This window comes from Lactuca saligna, chromosome 3 (assembly GCF_052625555.1).
Source record: "Lactuca saligna cultivar CGN05327 chromosome 3, ASM5262555v1, whole genome shotgun sequence".
NCBI classification, from domain to species: Eukaryota; Viridiplantae; Streptophyta; class Magnoliopsida; order Asterales; family Asteraceae; genus Lactuca; species Lactuca saligna.
In genome coordinates this window covers 68,695,385-68,707,426 of record NC_136419.1, presented here as the reverse complement: position 1 = coordinate 68,707,426, position 12,042 = coordinate 68,695,385, and the positions used below count along the sequence as shown (strand labels likewise).

Sequence of the window (12,042 nt, the reverse complement as noted above, 5' to 3'; positions counted from 1 at the left end):
GAAGCTTGTGTAGTTAACCGACACATTGATTAGGTGATAAATGACTTCGAGAGTACCAAGCTAATTTTCATGGTTATCCACACATTGTTTGTGATCCTCGGTATCCCAGTCACAAACCTGACGGGCATAATCGAGATTAAACATGACATTGAAAAGTTCAATGAATATCAAATGATCTACGAGTTTCATTTAAAAATTAATTCGTTTAAAATTATGTTTTCGTGATGGAATTGGTAAATTTTCATTTACCTATCGAAAAATAGTTTACAATTTGATTATGGCATCCTTCTTCCGAATTGTAAATTATTGTGTTGGGTTCTAGCCTTAATATTGCATTTGGGTGTTATATTAAGGACTTAAATCAACCAACTTGAATTTCTCCCTTGTAGATGTCTAGTTCTAACAACTATGGTCTTCCCAAATCTTTTGAATATAAATTTCGTTAAAGATGATATTCCACAAGACGATCGACGTGAATGATTAATCCCTTATTCGTGCTGTAGTGGAGCTTCTCTTCCTACACCTCCTCCAATTATTCTCCTAGAGCCACATATTCATCAACTTGAAAATTTCAAGGTCACTCAAACCTTATTGGCCAGCAAACACCAAGATGGAAGGTCAGTGTGTGCACATATCTTGGAGATGAAGTCACACATTGACAGGATGGAAAGGTTGGGTGTTGTTGTTTCAAGGAAGTTGGCTGTTGACTCTGTTCTTCAATCACTTCCTAAGTCATATAACAAGTTCTTTAAGGACTAATATATGGGAGATCACGACATGACCCTTATTGATCTAACATATTTGCTTCTTGCTGCTGAATCAACAATGATTTGGCGTACCAGTAAAGCAAATTTGATTGGAAGATCTACTTCCCAAACTTCCATGGACATTAACAATGGAAACATTGGAAGTCCAGAAAAATCTTCTTTTCCCAATGGAAAGGGATCGGCCATAGTCAACCCCGTGGACCAAATGGTAAAGAGAAAGGCTAAGTCTAAGATTGTCCCGTGTACCATTCCAAAATAATCTGGTTGTTTCTATTGCCAAGAAAAAGGACATTGGTTGCGAAGCTGCCTTATCTACCTAAAGGACCATAAGGATGGTAAAGTCAGAGTGTATAACTCTGCTTTAGGTAAGTCCACTATCTAACTTTATTAAGTTCCTATTTGTTGATTCTTAACACATGATGTGACAAGATTGCATTTTGATGTTTTGTAGGATCAAAGAAAAGAAAGGAAGCTTAAAGGAAAAGTAAGCTGAATCTCATCGCGAAGAGATGGATTTTGATTGCATAGTTCGAGGATCAGATTTTTGAGCTGCTACTTAGGAGTTATGATAGATTGCTTAGAAATATTTAGTAACATAGTTTTCATTTGTAATTGCATTGTAAGAAAAATATTTTCCGCACATTTTTATAAACAAAGAAATTTTTTGATTTTATCTTATTTTATATTTCCTTGCAATGACATTTGTGAAAATTGATGTTTGCATGTTTCTATTGTTAGCAATGTTGAAAATGGATTTGATTATTTCGTTTGTGATAGTGTCATAATTTACAAATAAGGAAAGATTCTCATCGTCCAAGTATCAATTAGATAGAAACTTGGAATCATGCAACTTGTGTTGTGTGATGAATGAGAACCTTCGTCTTTGGGAAATGAAGACTAATTCCTTGTCCGCATGTATATGTGAGTCAAGTGAATGACTTGGGGATCGGGTAAACTTGGTTGTGTGTTGGCCAGGTCCACCCAAAGGAATGATAAGACTATTCATTATGATTTACTAAAAGTTTAGTAAACATGGTTATACTTACAAGATTAAGTGTAATTTTGAAATGTGTAGTAGAACGAATAAGAAGAATCAATTAGGCAGAAAGATAAAAGTTTCTCCAAAATGACAAGTAGGGAGAGTACTTTAGCATCATGTTTTATGATCATCTTAATGATTATGAAAACCATATCACAATGGATCCTCTAAGGACATCTTAGTGCATTTGTATGGCTAAGAAGAAGAATCGTGAATTGTGGAAATGGTTAAATCAAAAGGTGAATCATACTTCGTTGCAAAATCGAGTCTTAGAGTCATTCTCCAAGATTCTGACTTGAGTGACATATCTTAAGTAGGTTTAAAACACATCATGAAATGTGGAGTAAGATATGGTTCTTGCTCATGCACATTTCAAATTAGTAGTTGTGTTGTTTTGGCTAAAACAAAGACCAACTAAGACCAATTATATGAAGTGTTTATCTTGATAAGAAACCGCACTAACTCTTGAATATTTGTTTATCTTATATGTCAAGAGTTCAGTGGGAGTCTTAAAGATCTTGAAAAGCTTCAAGAACTAATCAAGAATAAACCTATTGTGAATCACTAGCCCATGAATTAAGGTTTTTAACTTGTCGAGTTGACATAATCTTGTTCCGTGCCCATTCCAATTAAAGTTGACCAAGCATGTGAGTTCTATGAGTGCTTAATTATTTGCATAACAACCTGGAAGCAATGTTAGGCCCTTGTGCTGCCAGGTGGCAAGAAATTAATATTGAACTAGTTCAGTCCATATGAGTTTGGATTTGTCACTAACCTTGTCTTGTGATTATGGTTATGACAAATTCACATGGATAGGAACACATACACCATTAAATCTAAGTATCATAATGTTTCTATCCACTTCATGAAAATGAGTGTGGGGAAATACTTTCACTAAGTAGATTTAAGGAGATAGCAATTGTGATATTTGCATTCTCAATTTTGATTATGATTACAACATCCCTCTTCAAAGATTGTTGGTAACAAGGAACGGCTGAATCATAATCTTCCAGAAACCATAATTAGTAGGAGATAGGGTCAAAGGGAACTTAAGAGAACTGTGTGAGGTCTTCTTGGTTATGGAGAAGGCATTGATAGTCACCATCTATTGATCACTTCTGAAGATCATCCTAGACTTGTGTGAATTGGATCTGAACGACTGCTAGGGTTGTAACGTAGGGATGGATGAAAAATTGGCTATGATACTAATATAACTTGGTAAATAAGTTGTATCGATTGAATTGTATCTTAGATTACACGATGGGTATATATATACTAAATATATTTAAAACTTCAACCCAATACTGATAATAATCTATCTAATAAACCATATGTTCCCTAAGGTCATAGTGTCATTAGATTGTATTATATACATGTTTCATCCATATATATTGTCCACATGCTTTATTATAAACCCATGACTAGTAAATTTTGGGATTTACTATATGGTCGAGATGCGAAAGATGGGGGTTAGTTAACAGAGAAAATAAGAGTTGGAAACTAATTACGAAATTATGTACTAAATTATTATTATTAATTCCGCTATGTTATCTTATAAATATAATTTCAACTTATTGTAACATGTATGTTTCTATTGTTGGAGAGTGAGGATGTCAAAAAGTCTCGTGAGAGCCAATTCCTGTGGGGGCCTCGTGACGTTTGGGGGTATTTATTAAAAAAAATCGAGGGCGGGGATGGGAGCGAGGGTAAGGTTAATCCCCGTTTTAATTTCAGGAGCAGGGGCGGGGATTGGTAATCCCATCACGAAACCACCATGGAGACTCCGTTAATAAATTATACATATATTTACATATATTAATTATATAAATATAATAAACAATAATATGATTTTGTGCTTCCAAAATTCAACAAAAAAACATGTTTTTAAGTTGTTAATATAATTTTTAAGATGCCATAACTTTTTTATTTTTAATATGTAAAATTGTGCTGTAAATAATTATTTGGTATATAAAAAATATTTTTTTTTAACCAAACAACTTTCTTTTAGCAAAAAAACAACCAACCCCTCCCCCCCCCCCCCCACCCCCCAAAAAAAAGCCCAAAATCATTGGGCGCGGAGGATAATGCCACCTCTGTTTTTCATTTCTAATTGGGTCAAAATTGAGAAAAACATGCATTTGATTGACATGATATTATGAAAGCTTGGTAGAATGCTTCTAAGATAGTATATTTAGGTCATTAGCATACGTCCCTTTTATACTTATAAGTTAACTAATTTATGTATTTGTTAACATTGCACACAGGGGCGGACCTAGTAGGTGTTCCTATTTGGCACCGAAAACACTTAGTTTTTCTGTCCGTAGTGAAATTTTTTTTCGATTTTTCGATTTTTTACCTATTTTTTCTATATTGGCAACACATATTATGTATTTCTGCATCCGCCATTGTGTGTGTGTGTGTGTGTGTGTGTGTGTGTGTGTGTGTGTGTGTGTGTGTGTGTGTGTGTGTGTGTGTGTGTGTGTGTATATATATATATATATATATATATATATATATATATATATATATATATATATATAATAGAACTGAAAACATTGTAATGTTAGATCGAATCCAATAGCACTGCCGGAGGAATATGGATACCATGAATGCCTCTGGGTATGCATTTTGCAAAGGTTGATAGGATTTTATCATATGAGATTGTGGTGGTTGTTATGTGCATGTTTTTAGAATAGTTAGTATCAGACCATCCTTTATAGCAGTTGCAACACAGGAATTAACTAGAACTTTTGTCATAAGATGTCTAATATTCATCAGGGTCTAGTACGACCGAGGTTTAGAATGACTTGTATGCAACATTTTTCTGGATAATTTTTGTGTGTAACATTTTTATGACTTGGGTATAATATTTTTTCCGTGTATTGTTTTCTCTAATTTGCGATTACCACTCACAAGAAACTGAAAAATTCAAACATAAAACCACAGCGCCTATAACACCTGATCATTAATCGTTAAATCTAATAACGTATAAACTTAGTAATACATACATGTATAAAATTGACCATTTCGTAGGTGCCAACTACCAAAACGTTTAAAAAGTTTTTTTCTTTTTTTAGCTAAACGGTTTTTTCGTAGGTGAAATTGGTGGTTATTTTCCGAATGTGCTTACATTTTGTTTAATTCTTGGAAAAACCTTAATAGGTGTAGCTGATATTTTCTTTTTTCCTTTTATTTAACTGTTATTTTCAGAATGTGCCTAAAATTTGCTTAATTCTATGAAACCTTAATAGATTGAGATGCTTTTTTCTTTTTCTCTTTTACTAAACTATAGGGGCTGTTGCGATGTCTTTTTTTCAAAGAGAAAGGGATTGTATTATAATGAAGTTTCACGTATATCTGATTTGGAGGTTGTCTAACAAGCCCCTGGTTTACTAGAAAGTAGAAAACACGTCATATTCCTTCACGTGTAATTGTTAATTAAAGAAATGTAAACACGGTTTCATAAATGCTGCCTAGGAGACAAGCCATACGTGGGCATCCGTTAATTTAATAGCCTTGTTTTTCACGTTACTTTCTTTACTTCATTCTCACCAAATGCCACCGAAGAAAGCAGAGATATGTAGGCCGATTTAGATGCAAGTTCAGCGGTTCGGAAGGATTGCACATGCGATTTCACATGCTCCTCACATTTCTATAATTAATCTACGCCAACTTTATTCGGTTTGTATAAATACAAACGCCAACAAAACATCAATTACATCATCCCAATTCACAATATTTCAATCATTGGACAAGCCTAACAAAAAGAATGGCTTTCTCATCATCATCTTCTTCTTCTTTATGCAAGAATCGTAAGACCATTCGATCCATTAGTTTGCCAACAAGACCACACCCTAGCACTCTTCAAGTCGAAGAGGAGCTTACCAATCTCAAAACATGGGAGTCATCTACCTCGCGTATTCTTGATGCTGAAAAAATTTCTAGTGGTCTTGCAAGTCTGGAAAGATTGTACACATGCGTTGATGATCTTCTCAGTTTGCCACAGACCCAACAAGCTCTTTCTCATTATCAACATGAGAACTTGGTCAACGAGTTGCTGGATAGATCAATGAGGGTTTTGGACATCTGTGGTTCTGTTAGAGACTTAGTTTCACAAGTGAAGGAACATCTAAGAGATGTTCAATCAGCTCTAAGGAGGAAAAAGAGTGATTTCATCTTAGATGTTTCTTTCCTAAAGAAACTGAAGAAGGAATCCAAAACCAGTGTTGCAAATTTAAAGCAAATCGAACACTTTTACGGCTCAAAACCTTTGAATCTCGACACACATCTCTCTTCGGTGATTAGAGTAATAAGAGAATCTAGTGAAGTCAGCGTTTCTGTGTTTGGATTGCTCTTGTCGTTTTTTTCGGTGTCTATTCCAAAGTCGAAGTCTGAAACTAAATGGTCCATGGTCTCAAAATTTATCCAGAAAGGAGCAACAAGTAAAGATCAACCTCGAATTTGCATGGAGGGTTTCGATTGCAATATTGAAGGCATTGAGAATGGTTTGGATTTGATGTTTAGGAGGATGATCAGAACAAGGGCTACGCTCCTAAATATTCTATCTCACTAATGCATTGCAACCAGTACTGACTTATTGTTGATAATAGGCTAATATTTTTGACCTTGTAAAGTGTATAGCTCTAGAGTATGTAAAAGATACAAAACATATACCGATACATATTTTGATTATTAAAAACTGAATCGCCCTCATATTTGTGTTCCTAACCTATACCGGATTTGGTTCCTAATATTAAATCACTGGTAATTGTTTTTTGCACTTGATAGAAAAATAAATACTCTATTGATTATCAGTTTAGGTTACAAATACAAAGGAATGCAGTTTAAAAAACTTTACAATTGTGTGTTCCTTGTATTGAGGTTGAAACACACTTTTATTTTCTGAACTAGAACAAAATAAACGAACTTACACACTCTATTACACGAAAGAAGAACAACCCTCTCTAATACTACTCACCCTTCACATACTTGGTTCGGCTGCTCAATCTTTGGGACTCCGGTTTCCATAACAACTTTTTTAAGGAGAGAAAGTTAACATGATCGAGTCTGGAGTGTCATATCCAAGCTGGTTTGTCCTTTGTTGCTAAAAGAAAAGTCGGTCTACCATTCGTTAATGGAGTTTTATATAACCGGTTTGGGGATCTTGTTTAACTCTCAAAAGTAGAGTTTTGTTTCTGTCAAACAATGTCAAATCCAACCCATCTATTATGACCCGACTCCATTCTTCCGTCATTTGTCCAGAACTAATAATATTGTTTTTTAGACTTGGAAGGAAATATACCCCCGTTAAGGAGTCTTTGGTTGCCATTTTTGTGATCGAATAAAATCCACCCTTTACCCAAAATAGTGACCGTCAAACCATCCCCAAATCTCACATGACCTGTAACGTGCTCATCTAGCTCCTGGAACTTTGAACGGTCTACGGTCATATGATTGTTGGTGCCATTGTCGAGATACCATACCTTAAACTCGACTCGAATTTCTCAAGATGAAAGAAGATTAACACAAATATTCTCTCTTGGAGACACTTTTGTGTGTATATTCTTCTATGGCTGCCATCATCAGAATATGCTCTTTTTCATTGGCTTAAGTGAGGTTCGCCTCCTCACCTCGGTTCTTGTTCGGAAACTCCAACGCATAATGACCAAATTGTTCATAAGTAAAACATTTAATTTTACCGGAATCCCAGGTATATTATCTAATATTTATATTTTTTGAATTATGTGAAGGAACTCGGCGAGTTGATGCGTCGACTCGCCGAGTAGGGTCGTGATTGTTTATCCGGGTTCGCATTGGACTCGGCGAGTCCACGCTGTTTAATGAAACCCTAATCCTCCGGGGTTGGAGCCTATTTAAGGGTACTCTTAGCCTCCCATTGCGGCTACCAGTCCCTTGAGAGCACCCTTAGTGATCTATATTGTTTGGAAGGAAGGAGAAGCCTTTATTGATCTTTCTATCCTTGGCTTGGCAAAAAGAAGGTGATCAAGAGCAAGAGGAGGCCGAAGGAGGTGTGATTCAGGTGGTTCCAGAGTCCAGAGATTCCAACTTGAGGTATTCATTCGGACCTTCTTCAGTTTTAGTATTGAACTTGGTGATTAGGGTTTTCTAACCTCTTGTGAGGATGTTTATGTGGAGCAATTGGTCCCTTATCGAGTCTATGCGTTGGATTCGGAGTCAAAGAGGTTCAAAGACTTCAATCCGGTATGCTTTATGGGTCCTTGAGGGGTGATTGGACTTAGGTTGCCATTTTTGGGACTAAATCACCATTTGATGCCATTGTGTATGTATATAAGCATCAAGTTTCGAGCTTTACGTGATTATATTGATTGGAAAGGTCAGATCTATGGAATTGAAGAAAATATCTGACCTCAAGAGGTTAAAAGAATCTGTGCATGGCATGTACTCGCCGAGTTGTTCTTGGGACTCGGCGAGTTGAGTCAAGGTAGCCCCGCGATTCAAGCCTGGGGACTTGTCGAGTAAAGGGAGGGACTCGACGTGTTAAATGGGACTAAGGAGTTAATTGGAGATGTAACATCCCGAAATAGCAAGAGTGGTGTGGAAGGGCTAAAAGTGTAATTTGGGAAAGAGTGACTCGTCGAGTCCATGGATGGACTCGGCGAGTAGAGTCGCGATTTGGTCGCGTGTTAAATAGCCGACTCGGCGAGTCATTGAGATGGACTCGGCGAGTAGGCGCTGAGTGGAGAAAACCCTAATTCCCGGTGTTGAGCCCTATATAAAGAGCCTTATGTTTCCTCCCCAGCCTTTTTATCACCCCTTTGAGTCCTTGAAGCCCTAAAATCGTGGAGAAGCACCATTGTTGAGTGGATTGGAGCTTGGAGAAGTAATTGTTGGGGAAAGTTTGGAAGTTTGAAGGTATGGAACAAGGGGTTTTGCTTGGATTCGAGTTTCCTTGCAGTTTAGGGCACCCTTTGAAGGTAAAATCTCGTTCTAAAGCTGCTATTGTCTTGTCTCTTCATTTTGGGGTTTGGGGGGAAACTTATCTTGGGTTATTTTGGAGTCTAAAGGTTGGATCTGAGGTTGCTACCTCAGATCTGGAATGGAGGAGGGTTAGAATGCAGGAAAGTCCCTGTGTTGAGTGTTGGATGAAGCTATCTTGTCCCAAACCTTAGCCCTAATGTGCAAAATGCATAGATCTCTTTGGATTCACGTGAAGATTGCCACTTTACATGATGGATGAGTTGTAGGAGGCTAGACCTATGTTTTGGATCAATTGCATGGTCTGGAACGCTTCTGTTTGGATTCATACCGGTGGTACTCGGCGAGTCACATGGGTGGACTCGACGAGTTGCTTGAAGATGAGCTAAGACTCGACGAGTTGGAAGAACAACTCGGCGAGTTGGATGAAGATGGTCTGAAACTCGACGAGTTGGATGAACAACTCGGCGAGTAGGTTGAAGATAGCCTTAGACTCGGCGAGTCTGTTCTTGGACTCGACGAGTCTTGTCGAGGAGTCCCAATATCTTCTGGTTGAGTCGAAGAATCGGCGAGTCAAGGGATGACTCGGTGAGTTATGTGCGAATGGACTCAGAGTTGTTGGACTCGGCGAGTCTCGGGGTGACTCGGCGAGTTAGGTCGCGGATTGAGTGAAGTTTTGAGTTGGGAACTCGGCGAGTCATAGGGTTGACTCGGCGAGTAGGGTCAGTCAGGGGTTGACTTTGACCCAGTCTTTGACCAAGGGTTCACCAGTGGTCTCTAGGGATATTTTGGTAATTGTTGGTTATGGTTTTGAGTTCAGTGCATTGGTGGCTGTCCAGTGGTGGAGATCGTATCAGGGATCGGAGCAGTTCGGGTTATTTGTTCAGTCGGCAGTTTCAAGGTGAGTTATCCTCACTATATCTATAGGGTTTAAGGCACCAAGGCCGACCCTTTTTATCGGATGGAAATCCGAGTAATTGTATGTTGTATGATATTGCAGAAATGGGCCGAAAGGCGTTACGTTATGGGCCGGAAGGCATTACATGTTGTGGGCCGGAAGGCAATGCGATGTGGGCCAGAAGGTCATGGCCTGGAAAGGCGTATGTGTATAATTAGTATGTTGGATGAGTCGTAGGGTGATGTTATGCTAGTGATCGGCTAGGCTGGTATCTTGGTTAGAGTAATGATATGTTATGTGATCTGTTGATCGATTTGCTAACTGTGAACTGTTATATGATTACATGTTAGGTGCATGGTTGTTTTATGATCTGTCATGATGTGTATGCTTCTATGTTTCGGGCCGGAAGGCGATATGATATGGGCCGGAAGGCTATGTGTTATGGGCCGGAAGGCAATATGTTTTGGACCGAAAGGTTGTGGCCTGGAAGGGCGTATATGTGGTTGGTATTTTGGGGGTATCTCACTAAGCTTTCGGGCTTACAGTTGTGGTTTTTATGTTTTCAGGTTCTCAGGAGTCTGTGGCAAGGCAAAGGCGTGATCGTACCATTCCTCGCGTTGGTGTTTTATGAAATGGACCTGGGAAAATAGTCTGTTAAATAATGTATTGAAAACCTTTTTGTAACAACGTTATTAAAATGGGTTGTTTTTGAAAAGTTTTAATTGTTTCGAAATTTGAGGGTGTTACAAGTTGGTATCAGAGCCTTGGTTTGAGTGAATTGGAGGAACACTTGTGTGACTCCAGTCTCAAATCGAGGAAGGTTTTAAAAGAGAAATTAAAATGGTTTTAAAATTAAGAAAAAAGAGGACGCGGAGGTACGATCAGCCGGAGCCAGTAAGTAACCCCAAATTACCATTCATAACATTTGTTTTATTGAGCTTTGATAGAACAGCATGCTAGAGTTAGGCTAGGGATCTTCAGGAATTCATGTTAATGTTGCCTGATTGTGATGCCTGTAGCCTAGGGTTCCTTATGGGAGATTCTCAATGTTCCTCTAGTGGTGAGGGTTGAGCGTTGATATGAATGTTCTCTAGGGTGTTGTGGTAGTACTTCATACAAATATGGGTAGGTGTGGAAGGTAGTATGGGCCCGTACTACTGAAAGCACATGACCCATACGCGTATCAGGGAAACCATGACCTCTAGGGTTGGGTTGAGAGTTGGTTCCCGGGATAGTGGGAAGAGTCTGAGGTTTTCTTATATATTTTTAGTATGGAGATTTCGAGGCATGATGGAAGCGGATCCGGGTCAGGATCGGGTGCAGGAGGAGGAGTTGCGGACGGGTCAGTACCGCCCGAGATTATTGGTCAGATGAGCTCGTGCGAGTTGGATGCGAGGATCCGCGAGATCCTGCATGATGAGGTTGCTGCATTGTTCCGGGCTGAGTTGCCGGAGTTGTTTGGGTCGATCAGGACCGCCATGGTCGAGTATTTTGATGAGCGCTATGCGGCTCTCACGGAGATGGCTGCCACGGCGGCTACAGTGGCTGTAGCAGCAGTAGGGGGAGGAGCTGATAGGGATTTTTAGTATCGGGATTTCGATAATACGGAGCCTCCCACCTTCGATGGAGTTCAGAACCTGATTGTTGCTATGAGATGGTTATCAGACGTGGAGGGGTGTTTCTTCATGGGTTCATGCCTTGCTGATCAGAGGGTGAAGTGTGCTCTGAACCTGTTGAGGCTCGGGGCAAAGGATTGGTGGAGGTTGACCACGGGGTCATATTTGGATGCGCAGAGGGCTGGGATTTCATGGGATCAGTTCAGAGAGATGTTCAGTACTCGTTATGTTCCGCAGGTAGAGAGGGAGAGGTTGGCTCGGGAGTTCCTCGAGCTGAAGCAGGATTTGGAGTCGGTGATGGAAATCACCAGAATGTTCACTGAGAGGGCGATGTTTTGCCCTGAGTTCGCCTTGGAGCAGGCTCAGATGTCCCGATATCTGAGTATGCTAAAGAGAGACATTAGACAGTTTGTGTCCGCACAGAGGTGCGGGACATTGTTGGAGTTGCAGGAGGACGCCAGGCGGCATGAGTTAGAGATTGAGTTGCAGTTGCGTGAGCTGAGGCAAGCCCCGGTTCAGTCGGAGCCGGCAACGAAACGGTCTAAGACCGTTGATTCCAGGATGGGGGATCGAAGCAGCCACACTTGTGGGAAGTGTGGGAGGAGTCACACCGGAGTTTGCAGGTCCGGTGGTGCATGGCGCAAGTACGGAAAGGAGGGACACTATGCCAGGGATTGTCGGCGGTCAGCGCCGGTTCGGGATTTGAGGATTTGCTATCATGGTCGTCGGGTTAGACGTATGAGGGTCAACTGTCCACAGTCTTCC

The 12,042-nt window shown here is 39.6% G+C and overlaps 1 protein-coding gene across 1 annotated transcript; it reads left to right on the top strand.

Annotated features, from left to right (window-relative positions):
* Window positions 1-5,484: 5,484 nt before the first annotated feature.
* LOC145033760 (uncharacterized) lies at window positions 5,485-6,519 on the top strand. The gene has a single exon (XM_078982303.1). It carries the CDS (start codon window positions 5,576-5,578, stop codon window positions 6,377-6,379), a length of 804 nt encoding a protein of 267 aa, XP_078838429.1. The 5' UTR covers window positions 5,485-5,575; the 3' UTR covers window positions 6,380-6,519.
* Window positions 6,520-12,042: the final 5,523 nt, after the last annotated feature.

What these genes read in the sequence shown, in the direction of transcription:
- LOC145033760 (XM_078982303.1), top strand. Translation starts at nt 5,576, where the DNA reads ATGGCTTTCTCATCATCATCTTCTTCTTCTTTATGCAAGAATCGTAAG.